This window comes from Neolamprologus brichardi, chromosome 14 (assembly GCF_056152115.1).
Source record: "Neolamprologus brichardi isolate AB-2024 chromosome 14, ASM5615211v1, whole genome shotgun sequence".
Taxonomy (NCBI): domain Eukaryota; kingdom Metazoa; phylum Chordata; class Actinopteri; order Cichliformes; family Cichlidae; genus Neolamprologus; species Neolamprologus brichardi.
The window spans coordinates 30,866,560-30,884,138 of NC_142117.1; the positions used below are offsets into that span (position 1 = coordinate 30,866,560).

The following is a 17,579-nucleotide window of genomic DNA, read 5'->3' on the forward strand; positions in this document are numbered from 1 at the left end:
GAAAAAAATATGCATAGGAAAGTAACAATATTACCATATTGATTTCACTGTATGTGATGATCAAACTTGCCCGATGTGATCCTATAAAATATAAATGCACACAGTGTAGCATTACAAGTGCGTTCTAAGGAAATTGCTTGTGTTCTCTATAGCAGATTTTGATGCTAATGTAAATTCATTCTGAGAGGAAGTTGTTGTCAGCTAACTGCTGCAAAGCCTTTTTATCATCAGGGCTATACTCCGTCAAGACTATGTACTGTCGTTTTCACTGCTTGTTTATATTGCAGGGTAATCTACAAGCTCATGGCCTCCAAGAGTGAAAGCATTCGCGTGCAGTCCCTCAAAGTCCTTGGGTACTTCCTTAAGCATTTGGGCCATAAGTGAGTTAACATAACTTTGTAATTCCACACACATATGCATTTTATAGTGACTAATCTAAAGCTTAATGAAACTCAATATGTAATGTTGTAATATCTAATATGCAATTGAAAAATCCCCTGAGACTTCTTACCTGATTTAAATTCAATCCAATCCCCTTTAGGATGAACTTTCTGTGCACCTCTGGACTGCTTACATAACTATTATGGTCACATGCTGTTGATTTAACTTCTTTGTTAAACTGGCCCATTGCTCATATCAGGGGACAAAATCCCCTCTGTGCCAAAGCCTCCATGTGTCACATTATGTAAGGAGCATATCTTTGAGCATACTCATCATCTGAGGTTGTGCATTGAATTCAGCCCACTTCCACGCCCCAGATTGAGGCTACAGTACCAACCCAAAGTTCCACTCTACCAATCTAATGTGTTTAAAGGCGAGGCATGCTTTCATGCCACCGTGCAGTGCAGGAGCACACAGCAGTTTTTATTTTTATTTTTTTTTGGCTGCATCAGGACAATTTTCACTCTACTTACCAGATTTGCCTCCCTGTGTACTTCAAAATCAAAAACACAATAAAGTTAAAGAGGTGCTGTTTTTACACAGTGGAGGATTTCCACTATGCAAAGCAATTGCCCAAGTAAAGCTGTCCAGAATGATCTAAAAATAGCAGGAGTGCTGGGAGCATTGCAGGTGAATATCTTGGCTTTTTTTCCGGTTAGAGTCCTGGAACTTTTTAATCATGCCTCATATAAAATGGTTTTAGTTTTGTTCATGCCCATGTCCAATTCAAGATTTCATAGGCTGGTAAGATAGAAAAAGAAAAATTCTAAATTAGGTTTTGGAGAGAGAGAAGTATCATCTGTTTCTGCTACAGGGAAGAGCCAAAAACTCTTGACTTGATGCCAGCTTTGCAAATGTAGGTGCACTTCCTTGTTGAACACCTGAATTCTTGGCGATTTGCCCGTAAACCATTAATTCACTTGAGAAGGGCAGAAGAAGCCCAAGTTACCGTCCCACAGTGTAAAATAAATAATAAAATACTGACTAGGATGTCAGCATATGATCAGTATTCTGCACATTAGAGGGGAAAGAGAGTGCCTACGGGTAGAAAGCTTATGGTTTAAAATGCAGGTTGCAGGGGAAGATATGCGGGTGGTGAGTTAACAATAGCGGTGCATCAGGTAGTGTTACTGGTGCCTGCTGAATAGAAAGAAATGGCAAGCATAAGCCTCAGGCGCAAATGAAAAGCCTAAATCCTCACGTTGCCCTTTAATAGCTTTCGCAGATGGTAATGCACAGTGGCAGTTCCCTATAAGCGCTAGTGCAGCTCATAATGAATTAAAAGGGTTTTCTTGAGGTTATGAGTCTTTAATAATAATTTGATTTGTTATGTATATTCATTAGCGCGGTGATGGTAGATATTGCTATTCTGTCTGGGTCGATGGGTCAACCCGATAAACAAATTAATTTGTATTTTGGGCCCAGGCAGTAGAAGAAAACTGGAAAAAAGAGCATGAGAGAAAGCAAATAGAAGGTATTTGCAAATTGTTCAAGTGCAAGTTTCACTCAAATCCCAGTTTTTGGTAATAACTTCAACTGCTCCCTCCGTAATCATAAAATTAAACATTTAAAAATCCTTGTGAATATGAAATGGGAGGTTTAAAGCTTCAGATCTTAATGTGCTTACAGCTGTACAATTTCCTTATCTTTCTAATAGCAGGGTATTTAATCTTTTTTTCACTGAATAGCTCACATCCAATTCCCATATTTTAAACAGCGTGCCTTCCTTATAATATTGTCTCAACTGTTAATTTAAAGTGTATTCAGGGAAAAAATAGTGTCATTGTCTGGATTCATGAAAGCATTTACAACAAAGCTTGTTCTTCTGCTTTATGGTGATGGTAACTGACTGTAAAGCTCAGCATGCTATGCATCATCACTCTGCCCTTTTCGCCTAAATTTCCATATTTATACAGTTGAGAGAAATGCTGCTCTTTCCCAAAGTGTCCAATTTGCCAGCCTCTATAAAATACAGATTTTGAAATTTATTAGGAAATTTCCAACTTGTCTTTAGTCAGAGTAAAGCAGCTTTAGGTTTGCATTGTGACAGCAGTCCTTATACTTTTTGCCCATGCAGTTTGTCACTGTTGAACCAATTCACCTGTGGTATGCCTCTGTTGCATCTCGGAGCCTTTCCTAGTGACAGGATAACTTCGTTATCTTACACACCTCCAACAAAATTCCCCCAATTTATGACAGCAGGCAGTTCCTGACACTTGTCTCCAGAGCCTGGCTCCCTGTGGGTGAGAACTGGGAAGCAAGCTGACGGCACTCACTGATCCTTTCAGTGGCTTAGGGAGCTCTAAACAAGCCACTTTCCCATTATGCCGGTGTGTGTTTGTGTGTCTGTGTGTGTGTGTGTGTGTGTGATTGTGTTTATCTACAGGAGGAAGGTGGAGATCATGCACACACACAGTCTGTTTACTCTCCTGGGAGAGAGGCTCATGCTACACACAAACACTGTGACTGTGACGACCTACAACACTCTTTACGAGGTAACAAAACATTTTCCACTCCAACGTGCTAGCATTACTCCAACATTGGTCTTTATGTACAGTATGTGCGACTGACGTCTTTTCATCGCCCTCTGCGCCAGATTCTGACGGAGCAGGTGTGCACGCAGGTAGTTCACAAACCCCATCCTGAGCCTGACTCTACTGTCAAGATTCAGAACCCAAGTGAGCCTGTTCTCTGTCACAGTCTTTTGCTTTCCAATGTACACGATTATCTAGCAGCATAGATAATACCTGCACCTTTTTGTGTTTGGATGGATGTGATATCAGTGATTCTCAAGGTAGTGGCAACTTTATTGAAGAGCTCCGCCCCCAGCACAGAGCTGATGGAGGTTCGCCGCCTCTTCCTTTCGGATATGATCAAACTGTTCAGCAACAGCCGAGAGAACAGACGGTGAGCAGAATCTAGCCACCTTCGCCCTCCCACGCCATTAATTATCCTGCTGGTTAATGTATCAGCCTATTAAACATTACCATCTTTAATTAATGCTAAATTATCTTTGGACGTGCATGTGTTCTCCAGCAGATGTTTCTATGACAGTTTTTGGCACTTGCTCATTTCTTCTTTCTCGCTTTTTCACTCAAATTTGTCCTTCTCATATCCGTATGCACACTATCTTAGTGCACATAGCAATTAGATTACCGACCCTAGGAAACCTCTGGCCTAAATCAAGAACACTAATTAGCCTAAATTAAAAGGTCAAAATGCTGTGGCATGTCAATCTGTTGATGTAAAATAAAGAAAAAAGTTCATGTTTTTTGTACTCTGCTCATTTTTTAATATTGGCAATTAAATAACAATAAAATCATTATAGAAATGGTCAAATAAACATGATGTGCTCTTTTGGTAGAAACAAGGATGTAGGAAAGAAGCAGAATATTAATTGGTTTAAATTATTTTATATCACCAGTCCTAATTAGAAATGTAAAACTAAAGGTAAGAGGATTAAATACTTGCCCTACGCAGATTGTATTAGCTGACTGATGTGCCTTTTGCAGGTGTTTGCTTCAGTGTTCCGTTTGGCAGGACTGGATGTTTTCTCTTGGCTACATTAACCCTAAAAGTACCGAAGAGCAGAAAATCACGGAGATGGTGTACAACATCTTTCGCATTCTGCTCTACCATGCAATCAAGTACGAGTGGGGAGGATGGCGCGTGTGGGTGGACACACTCTCCATAGCCCACTCAAAGGTGAGTGCTGTGTTGTACAGCAAAGAAGAAACACTGACCTCTGCCGTCCGTGGAAACATTGCAATTCATTCGGTCTTGTCTCCGCTGTCAGTTCACAGCTGGCTGCATCTTAAACGTGTAGCTGATATTGTCTGTAAAACTGACCTTTTTATAGGTGACGTATGAAGCACATAAAGAGTACTTGGCTAAGATGTATGAAGAGTACCAACGTCAGGAAGAGGAGAATATTAAGAAGGGGAAGAAGGGTTTGGTCAGCACCATCTCTGGTCTGTCTGCTCAAGCCTCTGGCATCAAGGGTGTGATCGAGATCAGAGAAATAGATGATAACTCCCAGACACCTGAGAGTGAGACAGAGTATGAGAGTTCAGACTCGCGCAATCTGCTGGCTGAAAGTAAAGGGTCTGAAGAGGGTTTCAAAGGAACAGAGGGTTTGGTAGATGGAGTCCGGGTCGAAGTTCATGATCTCCTGGTGGACATCAAGGCTGAAAAGGTGGAAGCTACGGAGGTTAAGCTGGATGATCTGGACCTATCCTCTGAACCTTTGGGAGTATCTGAAAATGGAGCATTGGTGGAGGTGGATTCCCTGTTGGATAATGTTTATTGTGCTGCTGTGGACAAGCTAAACACCAATGTTAACAGTGTGCTGTTGGCAAAAGGCAGTATGGATGACCAAAATGCAGCCCCTCTCATTACCCTAGATGAGGACAGCATCCCTCACAGCAACAGCTTCCTGTTTGGAAAGGTGGCAGGCAGCATTGAGGACAAGCTACTGCATGAACTCAATCCAAATGAGCCTTTGGTACTACCCAGCCCAGAGCCACTAGTCCACAACAGTGCCGATACTGAACTGAGCCTTTTAGTCCACATGACACGCAGCTCTTTACCCAGTATCCTGGAGAAGGATGAATTTGAACTACAAACAGCCCTGGAGGGTATCAGCTCTGTTCCCGGTGCTGAGGCTGACACCTCTTCTAAAAACCTAGAGGTCACTGAGGGGACAGCGGCAGCTGAATCTGAAGGGGACCTCGTGTCTAATAAGACCAGCAGCGGTGTAGATGCAACAACCAACACTTCTGACACAGAAAAATCAGATGATGGCAAAGACAAGGACACGAAGAAGATTCAGACTACAGCCACCACCCAGGTTAGTGTGAAATTAAATCATGTAGTTCCCTGAAGCAAAATAAGTTTTCTCCAATATTTCGAGATTTTAAAAAAAAAGTTTAAATAGAGGACATGGTAAAAGTTCACTGACATGACCACCAATTTGAAAGCTTTTATCCAGGAGGGAATTATAACTGATGAATGAAATGATCTTGAATTATAAAAAAGGTAGTGACAGAGTTGGAAAAAGAGGAAAGTAAGGAGTGAGGCTGAGGTCATTGTAGGGAAGTGTTAGCCCTTTCAAACAGTTCTGTATTAACAGGCCCACAGAGATCATTCTTTTCCCCAACTGCATTTCTAATGGATACAGGAAGGCCTGGTGCACACAGGCGTCATCCCTCTGAGACTCAGGAAACTGGGCTGGTGGTATAGTTGGCTGAGCCAACATGAGGGTAGAAATAGACAAAGCATTATTCTGCAGCAATCGCCTGGGATTTATTCATTGCTCCCCTTATGAGCTGTGCTCCTTCTCAGAGGTCAGGATCTTTTGCTTGGATTGGGTCACTGTGATGGAGGGCTTGTGGGGAGCAGAGTTTATTTTTAAATCCTTTTCTGCTGTTGCGTAATTGCTCATGTTGAATTTATCACCATTGCTTTTTTAAACAGGGCTTTTGCAGCACCTCGCTGACTCATTCATCTTAAAGCGGTTTCGTGGTTCCACTGGGCTCGTTGTTGTTTTTGGGGGAGTTGTCTGTACCCGCAGGCGTTAAGAGGTTATTTGAGGACTCTGTATAACCTGGCAATTTATCATTTGCAACTAATAGTATGACAGTAGGGTTATATCTGATTTTGGGCGAGCTATTGATCAGATAAGTACACTTAGATAATGTGTTTCAGTATCTCACGGATCTCACTGACTGTATATGTAATTCCAGATTAATTTGTTTAAGTAATTAACTGGTCTTCAATCAGAGTCTGCATGGCCGCCTGATCACCCAAATGGAAAGGGACATACATGTGGATCTTGGCTTCAGGGGGACGCCCATGACAGAGGAACAACGACGTCAGTTCAGCCCTGGCCCACGCACTACAATGTTCCGCATCCCAGAGTTCAAATGGTCAGCCATGCACCAGAGACTGCTCACTGACCTGCTGTTTGCACTGGAGAGTGACGTCCATGTCTGGAGGAGGTGTGTGAAGTGATTTATGTGCGCTTGAGAGCCAGTGAGAGGGAGGGTGAGCATGGTGCACCTAGTGATACTTACCCTTACTACCCCTGTACCAGAACTAACACAAAGTTTGATTACTATTTTAGAGATATTAGATTCTTATTCATCTGATATTTTTGTTTCTTTGCTTTGCTTTGCGCAGTAAATTATCCTGTGTTTCATAGAAGCGAGTAAAACATGCTTGCGTTTTCCCCCTACCTCTCTTTGCAGTCACTCCACTAAATCGGTCATGGACTTTGTTAATAGCAATGAGAATATCATTTTTGTCCACAACACCATCCATCTCATCTCGCAAATGGTTGACAACATCATTATCGCCTGTGGAGGGATTTTGCCCCTTCTCTCAGCAGCCACGTCTCCTTCGGTAAGTAAACTGACTTTAGTGAAGGGGAATAATGACATCTAGTGGTAGTTTATTAAAACTGCTCCGTCTATGGTCTAACAATGCAGTTTGTACCTATGGGGGCTAAAAAAAAATACTTGTTTGTGTTTATTGATTGGGGCTTTGTTTGTTCAGCTTCATCCTGCTATAATTAATGCTTGAGACATTATTTTGGCACAGTTTCTTATGCTTGTAATTAATTTCCCTGTGTGCCTTTCTTGTTTACTTTGATCTTTCTAGTACAATTATAAGATTTAATTTGCAGTCTTGAATTGAAATTGATTTAGATTTTATTTTTTCCCCTCTCTATCTTTTTTTTTTTTTCATTTGTGCCTGCGTAGAGTACCAAGGTTAGTACTTCTATCGCTATTTTATTTGCTCGCGGTGAATTTCGCACTATAGTTATAAAAGAATCTGTGGTTAATTCATACTGAATAGATCTGAATACATATGTACTGCCCACTTGTGGTGTGTGTGTGTGTGTGATTTACTTAAACTCAGATCCAATGCTCCTCCAGTTTTTGTTTGTAATTCTAGCTCTACTTTCTTAGACACCCTATTTCGACCACTTATAAAATATGGTGTTTCCTACTTTCTGACCTAAATTTCTCTGTGGAAAATTCAGCCACATTCTATACTGTATTAATAGATGTGACATGCCTACCTTTTCGCATTTTTTGCACGTTTCCTTTAAATAATCACATTTTAACCACAGCTGGCAGTGAGAATGTGCATATATCATGTCTCCCTTGTTGCTTCTTCAAGACCGATTTAGAGAACATCGAGGCAACACAGGGCATGTCCTCAGAGACCGCCATCACTTTCCTGTCCCGTCTCATGGTCATGGTGGATGTCTTGGTGTTCTCAAGCTCCCTCAACTTCAGTGAGATCGAGGCTGAAAAGAACATGTCCTCAGGTGGCCTGATGCGTCAGTGCCTCAGACTTGGTAAGATGGTGATCACATGTTTGTGGCCAGAGATGTGAATGAGTAAAAGTCAGTGCAGTGAGGTAGCAATTAAATTAACATATCTTTATGTAGTGATTGTATACTGAAAGGTGAATGAGGTGGAAAATGCCGTGACGGTAGTCTCTTCACATATTCTGATAAATCCTCTAATCCATGACAATCATAAAAAGGTAATTAATTTAGGAATGGTTTGCTAATTGTATACTAGATTGGAGAATGTTCAGGTTTTTGCTGCAGTTTCTACCGGTGAAAAATGAGTCAATTTTTTGGGATTCAGAGCCAGCAGAGAGATTCATTTGCAGTTTGATCAGGTTCTCTTTGCAAATGCTAGCCTTTTGTGTCTGTCATTAGTGTCTCATAGGACCCTGTGAGGTGCTCTCTGCCCATGTGCCTGTTTGCATGTGACATTTCATATAATAGAGATCAGATGAATTATATTTAAATAAAAAGGCAATAACAGCCTAAATTCAGAGTTACTAAAATGTGGACAGCTGTGAGATTCAGAGTTCAGATGTTTTGGATGAAGTATTTGAAACACAAATTCAGTCAAAATGTGTCTGTGTTTGTTCCTGTGGGTTTGTGTGTTGGCGAGCCTGTGTTTGCTTGATTGTTGACTCACAAGTTGTGCTCTGGGGGATAGAAAATAGCCTTCAGACTACACAGTGTCCTTGGTGCAAACATACAATTTGTCATCACAGGCTTCAGTGTGAAATCGGTCTGCCTGCTGATTTTACTACTGCTATCTTTCCCGACAGCCTGGAACAAATAGTCATCAGAGATAACTGATTCGTTTCAAAGAGTTTGTGCCTTTTATTAACATTTAATTTCCACTTAACTCTGAAATTAGCCTATTTATCTACTCTTTGTGTGTGTGTGTGTGTGTGTGTGTTGGTTTGTGCGCAGTGTGTTGTGTGGCCGTTAGAAACTGTCTGGAGTGCAGGCAGAGACACAGGGAAAGGGGAAATACGTCTTCCATTCTCAACAATAAGACTCAGGAAATCCTGCATAACGCTACCAGCAAGGTAGGATGTGATGCCACATATGACCTGTCTCAAGTGTCCAAAATATTGCAGCAGCTAGTCTCCTGACTTAGCCGCTAGGAATTAAAGTTTGAAGTTTGATGCTCCTTGTTTACAAATCCAAATGAATTATATAAAAGCTAAATTGTCATTAAAGTTGAATAAATGTTTTTTGTAGGGAAGGTAAGCAAGAGTTTGATGCTGTACTGCTGATCTTTGATTCACTAAAATAAAATACAGATCAAAATTCCTTTGTTCATTATTGATAAAAAAAAAAAATTGCAGCCCGTGGGGTGTGAACTGTTTTCCAGCCTTTGAAGTGATTCATGGCAAAAAAGCATGAGAACCACCAATGTAAGAACACTAGTGCTCATGATGTGACATGCGTAGAGGGACAAACAGTTCTTTGTATCATCGGAACATCCAGTGATGCTAAATCTGACTTTGAACCCACCATATCAGCAGATTTATTTAAGCTCTATGATCTTTATCTTTTTTCTAATCCCTAAAATAATCTGAAAGGGAAAAAAAAACACATAAAGGTGAGCTTTGATGAAACGGAGTAGCATGTCACGTCCTGTCGTCTCTCTGCTTTAGACAGCCATAGAGACTCTCCCTAGTAACCTGTCTCCCATCAAGGACCCCGATCGCCTTCTGCAGGATGTGGATATCAATCGACTCCGTGCTGTGGTGTTTCGTGACGTGGTGAGTCCACACATGTGTTTGTCACAAAGGTGAGGTAGTGAGTGTGAAAAGAGGATTTCACCCCTGCAGGTAAGCAGGGATGGAATCCACAACATATACAATCAACATGCATACGAAGCAAATGTAGAAATATGTTGAGAATATTTACCTTACTTGCTGTGACTTTCATGCTTTGTATGTAAGATACTGTGAGAAGTGTCAAAATGCATATTCTGAATACAAAGTGGCATTTTTGTGATACTTACAGGATGACAGCAAGCAAGCCCAGTTCCTGGCTTTAGCTGTGGTATACTTCATCTCTGTCCTCATGGTTTCCAAATACCGTGACATCCTGGAGCCCCAACGTGAGACCGTCAGAATAAGCAGCCAGTCAGGCCGCAGCATGCGTCAGGAGATCAACTCACCAACCAGCACAGGTGTGGACAGCTATGCCAGGCCTTTCCCTGATTAAACTTGTTTTTCTGCTCAGCTAATCTCAGTTTGAAGTGACTGTCTGATATACACAAATGTTAAGTGTCCTTGGTCCTTCTAGTGCCCGTCTATGAGCGCTCCTTCAATAAAATAACAGGGATATCCTGCTGCACTCCACTGACTCACCTATGATTTATTCATGAGCTCTGCTAATTGCACCGCAGCAAATTAAATGTGGAAGCAAGAACACTGGTGCTGGAGATGGTGGTTATGAACTTGAATAGGTATCAGCGTTTTGTTTGAAATGAAAGGAAGTACATGCCTCAAGTCATAAATCATACATTAAGTCACATGAAAGGAAATCAGTGGCTGGCTACAAAGGCTGAGCACAATGTCTGCTGCAGTGCCAACTTACTATTATGAAATGCACGAGTGAGCACACTTTATCAACTTTAATTCACACAAAAGGTGAAGGGAATAAAAGAAAGGGGAAGACGAGAGAGGCCAAAGGAAACATGTAAGTTTAACACACAGAATAAAGAAAGTGAAGATGAGCAGCAAGAAGTTGAAAGATGAGAAAACGGCCGCATGCTGGCCAACTACTGTGGGTTTTTGGGGCACTGGAGCCAGGCTTGCTATTTTCAGCCCCATCTGTCAGTCCCCATTAGGCAAGCAATCCACCAGAGGAGAATGGGATCATAGAGGTTGCTGGGAGGAGAGAGGCACACTGCCGCCTTCATAAATTTCACCAGAAAATGGGGGAATTTTCCCGACGGCATGTGGCAGACGATTGTCTGATGGACCAAGAAGCCAGTAGACTTGCTGGCTAAATCAAGCCCTGTTGACCTCGTTAGGGGGCATGTGATGAATATTAATAAGGCCACCCTTGCATCTAGGTTGCCACTGGGTCAGGATGAGCCAGTGAGAGAGGCACCTCTGCATTTTCAGGAAAAATAAAAAAAGACTTGATCCATACATAGACCCTAATTTTAATGACTAAGTTCCCCATGTATGTAGAGATGCACAGTGCAGTGTTTGTTTTGTTTTTTTTTAAATTCGCAGAATACTAGCTCAAACTATTAAATAGACATGACTTTAGGCTGAAGAAAGCTGAAGAAAAGGATTCACGCTTATTACCATGGAGGGGGAAAAACATTATCTCACAAGAGAATCAGAACTTGTGGGTAAGAAACTGTCCTGGCATGTGGCTCGTTCTGCACATGCTAAATTTACTTTTTGGGGACGATTATAAACCAAACCAAACCAAACCAAACAAAAATTTATTTGTCCTCACAAATACTGGTATCATATTTACTTAACTTCTTAAAAAACATTAAAAATACCAATTTCTTCTATCTCAAGAAATTCTATTTGAATTTTATTTTGACACCTGTCAGACTACTGACTGTTTTTAAAATGCGTGATATATGGTGCCCTATTTAGTGTAGAGATTGACACAGTTTGAATAATTAACTTGTTTATCGAGTAAACATTACATACCACACATTAGACCGTACTTATTTCTGACTCAGTCAGTCATAAATGAAAAAAATTATGACTAGACTTATCATTTATAATGAATGTACTAGGTTTATGTTGGCAACGCTAGTCTCAACCTTTTTAACTTTCAGTTTTCTGTGTATATTTTACAGAAACAGCTCCAACTTTTGAATGCAGTAAAGATCATCTTGTGCTATCAGAAGATTTCCACACGAAAAGCTTTCTTCCCCACACAGACTCTGGGATCGGGGAGGAGCAGGTAGCCAGCGTCCTTAATGGGTCTGACGTGGACCACAGCGTTGGAGGGACAAGTGTCGTGAATGACCTCATATCTACACTCTCCTCAGAGGTGAACAAGTCCCAGGAGAGCTTGTCTGAATCCTCTAGTGTGGAGGTGCTGAAACCGACCTCCTCTGTCACCAGCATCAGTCAGCCCAACAAGGGCATCAATGTAAAAGAGATTTTGAAGAGTCTGGTAGCAGCTCCAGTGGAGGGCATGGAGGCTGGGGTGGAACCTTTATCTTATCCAGACCCCGCTGCCAAGGCCCAGGCCATGCTGCCCATGCAGTTTCACTCCTTTGACAGGTGAGGAAGTGAATCATTTCTATGATGGTGCTTCAGTTTTTCTCTGCCAGCTAAACAGTGCCAAGATATTATTGCAAATAATCCCTCCTTTTTCTTTTCAACACGAAACTCAATAAACCCTCTTTATGGAGTTTCAGATTTGTCAGGGTGAACATTTGTTTTGCATTTTTAAAATGAAAGTCACAGTATCATTGGTTTGTCATTACATCACTGGATGAAGCATGACATTAGAACTTTATGTCGACTGTGATGGATCACAAAAGGGTCTGATTTTCATGTTTTTAAGAAATAATAGGAAAGAAAAGATCTTTCTTAAAAAAATCTTTGAGTTGAATCATCAGCGGATTTCTGTCGATATGTTTGGGTGTGTGCAGCATCTTGAGCGGCTGCAGAACAGCGATGTAAATCCTCAGGGTTTACCTTAGTCATCCAGTTTAGCACTAATGGTTTCCAAGTAGCTAGCAGCACTTTTTTTCCATTTCAGGCCACTTGTATTGTATTCTTTCAACAAAGCAAAGGATTCCTATGTTTAAAAAGAGTATCTGAGGCATGGTGGGTCTGCTGCAGTTTATTTAAATTCCTGGATTAGATAAAACCACACAGTAATCTTTTTGGATTTGTGTGTTTACAAACCTGCTTCTACAGGGATTTCAAGCATCAGTTCCTCCGAACTCTGTTTCCTGTGGCTGATAAAGTTTTGAAATAATCATTTTTCACAAAGATATTTAAGTTTGTTTGGCACAAACCAAAACTAACCCTTTCCTCTGGAAACCACTTAGTTGGTCAGAGTTTTTTGCGTTCAGACCTCAGAGAGAAAGCAGAGGACCCACCGAGTCAGGAGCAACAATGGGGGGCTCCTTTCTCCTTAATGCATGCTGTTGCTGAGCTGGGTTGAGGTGAGCTTGATGAATAGGGGAAAAGATGAAGGGGTATGTGGAAACTGGACAGCTTAGAGGGTGGGGGTCTCCTGGGCGTTGATGACAGATTGAACAGAAGTGGCCACGCACCACACCGCAGCCAGCCATCGTCCTCACCGCTCACATCCTTAATGGAAAGTGGCAGCCTGAAATGAGTCGCCGCGGCAAAGTGTATTATTTTTGAAATGCTTTTACACAAAGGCTCCCGACCACATTTACAACTTTGTCTCATGCTTTTCATGTCACTCCCTCTCCAGCCTCTATTTGCTGTGTCTAATTGTTTGCCACCTGCCAGCGAAATGAACTGCCAGCCGTGGACGAACCTTTCATTTGTCTGTCAGGATGAAAATAGATTGGGAGAGACAACATCAAAAAGAAGGAGGGGAAAAATGGCTGAAAGTGGAGTGCACAGGGGCAGCTGTCACAACGGCCCCTCTGCTAGACACATTCACAGAGGAGGGGTTTAAAGTCCCCGAAAGCCGTATTTAAATTGATGAAAATAAAATAAAATATTTACTTTTATCATCTGCTGAAAGTCTCCAGATTTCAGATATTATTGGTCCTCTCTCTACATATTTGATTGTTCATGTGAAGAAGAGCAGCGATAACTGTTTTTTAATTAAATTTGCATGTGTAATTTTACCACAGCACATTTGCGCTGCTTTATTCCTTGTATTTCTGAATAAAGTGCTATTAGATTAGATTCCTACTCTAGATCTACAAAGGAGACATTTCTGTGGTCATACTTTACATTGCAGTCATCCCTCACAGCCGCAGACCTCATTAATATTCATTTCAAGATTAATCCTTCCTTTATTCTCCGCAACTCAATTAAGACAATCCTATTAATAAAATATGCACTAGATAATCTATACATGATTCATGAGCACCCGGCTAATGAATTATTCATCGAAAGAGTTCCATGCTTTCTCAACATACTGTAGATCTAATGTAATGCCCAGGCCATGCCAAAGCATGGGCAGGCCCCTGCAGGAGGAAGGGGTGAATGTGGCAAACAAGAGGACATTCACAAAAAGCCCCTGCAATCAAAACATGAAATCTGTCAATGGTATTTCACTGAGAACTATGAAGATCTGCTAAATAAATGATACTTGTCATCAGTGTTCTCCAGAGCACAGCTGTATCCCAGGAGATATTAATATTTCAGGAGGCTTTCAAGCTTTCCCTGGCGCTCTCTCGTTCTCTGTTATTCTGTGTGTAAGTTTCAACTGCTTTTTTCTTTCACTATTATTTTTGTTATTGTATGCTTGTTAGGTCGCTGTCACCAGGGCTGCACCTTCTGCTTAATGCGCAATTAAATCTGCTTTTTGAATATTCTCTCTCCGCCAAGACAAAGTAGAGAGGTATTTTTTGGGGGGAAATTAAACATCATACCTTTTTAATATTTTGAGCAGAATCTGTAAAAACGTATATAAAATAAATTACCCAACAGCCTGAAACGCATCCAAGGCAAACTCTGTTTCCCAGGGCATGTTTTACATGATCTGTGACTGCAGATACAAAACAGCAACAACCGTCTGTGTTGTTTTTGTGGAGGAAGGATTCTGGGGATTTGGTTCAGATGACAACAGGCTTAGCTCGTGACAGAGCAAAGGCCTGGCCTGTGTCACAGAGAGTAACTGCAGGAGATTGGACGAGACATTATCTGGCACCTTCACAAACCCAAAGGCCAACTGCAGACCCGATAAGGACAAGCTTTCCTTCTCTTCTCTGTCAGGGAGCTCTTGCAGAGCCAAGTTCACTGGATCATCTTTAATCCTTGGCCAGTCAGATTGCATGTGAACTGAGGAGTCTGGTGGCTTAATGGTGTGCCTGTGCTTTTTCTTTTGTCATTACATAAGGTCACAAGTGTCATTTCCATCCTAAGCAACATGCTTTATTTCCTAAGTTAATAAACAATGTCCCTTTCATCATAATACCATGTTCTGTTTTGTGCAGTAGCTTATATGAAAAAGCCACCCGTAATTTTTGACTTCCGTATGTGCATATTTATTTTTGATTGTAGCTGGGGGGGGTTTAAGTTTTTGGTTTCTTTGGTTGCATTTTTATTTTCTTCCTTCCTGTCTATCTAGGAACACAAAGTAAAACCAGTAGTAATTGCCATAATATGCCTACACCCTTCATATAGTTTCTGACTGTGAAGCAGATTATGTTCTGTGGCTCTGGATAGAATAAACGCCAAGTAGAGAATCCCCAAATCTGCTTCTGGAAAGTCTTTTGTTCGACTTGGGGATGTTTTCAGGCCAGGCTGCACCAGGGGACCACTGGAGGCAAGAGCAGATGTAAGGGAATGTAGTAGCTCGCTGGCTGGTTCTCATGTTTATTTACTTAAGCCTCATGTGTACATGTGTGTCCAAGTTTGCCTTGCATGCATTACGTTGAAAGATGGAGTTACAGGGCAGGATGTTTACCCTTCAAATGCCCTGACTAATGTGTCCGCGTGCTCGTAGTGGCAGGCCCTGGAAGGAGTAAGAGATGCAGATATTTTCCCCCTTAAAACATGAATGACTTTGGTACCAGGTTTGCTCATGCTAATTGCTTTCTGCTATCATCTAATTTAATTTATTTAAAAACACATCATTTTTTTATTCCGGTAAGATTTAAACTTGCGTCTTGCTTCATCCATATTTTTTTTGTAGATGGTTTTGTTCCTTTAGTTTTGTATCCTTTTTGTTGAACTGTTACTGTGTTACTTTTTTTTTTTTTTTTAACTTTCTGTTTATTAAAACAAATGCCTCTCTTTTTGTTAAGCAGAATGTCAAATATAAAAGACCCAATTCTGGATTCAAACATATTTAAAATGCTGTTCAATCAAGAATATAAGTCAATTGTGTTAGCATTTTTTTATAATGTACAGTTTGAATCTCATACACCTGCAGCAATTACAACACCCTGTAGCTGTTCTCTGTCGTCATTTTATTTTATTTTTTAATGCATCATTTTTGGTGCATATATAAATAAGACACATTCTGTCTGTGTGTGTGTGTGTTTGATGTAGGAGTGTGGTGGTGCCTGTGAAGAAAACCTCCCCTGGCAGCCTAGCAGTTAACACCCTGGGAAGCAGCAGCAGCACCTCTCCAGGCTTGACAACTGGCAGCACCCCCAACATCTTTGCTGCTACCTCTGCGACCCCCAAAAGCATGATAAACACTACGGGTATGCTACAAACAAGGTTACTGGACTAAAACCGCGTTGTTCAAATCCTACGCTCAGTCCTAGTAGCCTTGCTAGGATTTACATAATACTGCTTCAGTATTAAGATTACAAGTTGCAATTACTTGTAATCTTACTGACCTCTCCTGATTTTTCGTTAAATGATGCTATTCTAGGAATAGAACAAAGTGTTTTTATTGTGTATGACCATGTGATCCTGGATGTCCTTGCAGGTGGTTGTTGCTATCACTAGATGGCACTCTTTACCTTTTTTGACTTCCCAAAGCAGCCCTGTGCTTCTGAGAGTGAAAATGGCTGTTTAGCCACCAGGATTTGTCTAGACACCACCCTAATTTTAATCTGCTTCAACTGTACAGCAAAACAAATCTTTTTTTTTTTTTTTTTTTGCCAAAAGTGAATTAGCATACCCTGACTTTTTATGGCGCATGGCTTCTGATCTGACTGACTACATGGCCTCTCCCCCCTTGCTGTCACATTGCTTCTCCCGAGGCTGTGCTGCATTGAGCAGGATTCACCTCAGGGCCAGTGTACGCTGGCTTTTGAAATACCCCACTTAACACAAAGAAGCACAAAGGATTTCAAACACCTTTTAGTGTGGTATATTATCATTATTATTATTATTATTATTATTAATAACAATAATAATAATAATAGTAATACAAATCACTCTCCTCTCTAAGGCCTTGTGAAGGAATTTGAGAAATGTACCCAAGTGAAAGTGTGCTTTCAGCTAAATCCACAGACTCTCACCCAGACCACATGATATCATTCTCACTGGTCTGACCTCTCAAAAGGACAGTCAGAATGATTTTATATTTGCGACTGTGCTGCCAAGAAGCTCCGATTCAGGTTTCACCTTTAAATTACAGTTGTCACAATATCCAAATTTATTGGCTTGTTTAAAGCTTTTCCGATATGTTCAATATGTTGGTTGATTCTTCATCTTTGTCATTTTACTAAACAAAACAGTTCCATGTGTCCCTGCTGGCACACGTTTGAACCAGCTGAGTTGCACTTGGATTTAGTTAAAGTGCATAATTTGTTCTACTTGGTTGAAATTTGGCTGAAGTCTACTGTCAGGGGCCAGATTGTGGCTGCTTTTTATAGCCTCCTTCCTCCTTCATTTTCTTTCAGTCATTTCAATCCGTGTGCCATTAAAAACATTTACAAGCACTGGATGTAACTTTAATGGAATTTCCCTGAAGATAGACAATGGTTTTGAATAAGGCGTTGCTTCTTTCTTCCACAAATCTTGTGGTAGTATTTAAATGCTTTGAATTGCCCACATTTTACTGTCTATTTTTAGTTACCTAAATATTTCTGCTTGGTATTTGACAAGGATAGTAAAAACACAATAAGACACAGTGTTGCGTTTTCTTGTATCGACTTGTTCACTTAGTGGGAGGGGTCACTAAAAAT

The 17,579-nt window shown here is 40.9% G+C and overlaps 1 protein-coding gene across 2 annotated transcripts in view; it reads left to right on the forward strand.

Moving 5' to 3' along the window:
• nbeab (neurobeachin b) overlaps positions 1-17,579 on the forward strand; it is a 201,267-nt gene that overhangs the window by 79,663 nt on the left and 104,025 nt on the right. For both annotated transcript variants that reach the window (XM_087851111.1, XM_087851113.1), the window contains exons 17-30: positions 288-380; positions 2,828-2,936; positions 3,038-3,119; positions 3,225-3,348; positions 3,954-4,146; positions 4,301-5,290; positions 6,223-6,440; positions 6,690-6,843; positions 7,627-7,807; positions 8,732-8,850; positions 9,445-9,552; positions 9,800-9,968; positions 11,616-12,048; positions 15,985-16,142. In XM_087851111.1, coding sequence (XP_087707237.1) covers positions 288-380; positions 2,828-2,936; positions 3,038-3,119; positions 3,225-3,348; positions 3,954-4,146; positions 4,301-5,290; positions 6,223-6,440; positions 6,690-6,843; positions 7,627-7,807; positions 8,732-8,850; positions 9,445-9,552; positions 9,800-9,968; positions 11,616-12,048; positions 15,985-16,142 — 3,131 coding nt within the window. The remainder of the gene's footprint in view (positions 1-287; positions 381-2,827; positions 2,937-3,037; positions 3,120-3,224; positions 3,349-3,953; positions 4,147-4,300; positions 5,291-6,222; positions 6,441-6,689; positions 6,844-7,626; positions 7,808-8,731; positions 8,851-9,444; positions 9,553-9,799; positions 9,969-11,615; positions 12,049-15,984; positions 16,143-17,579) is intronic.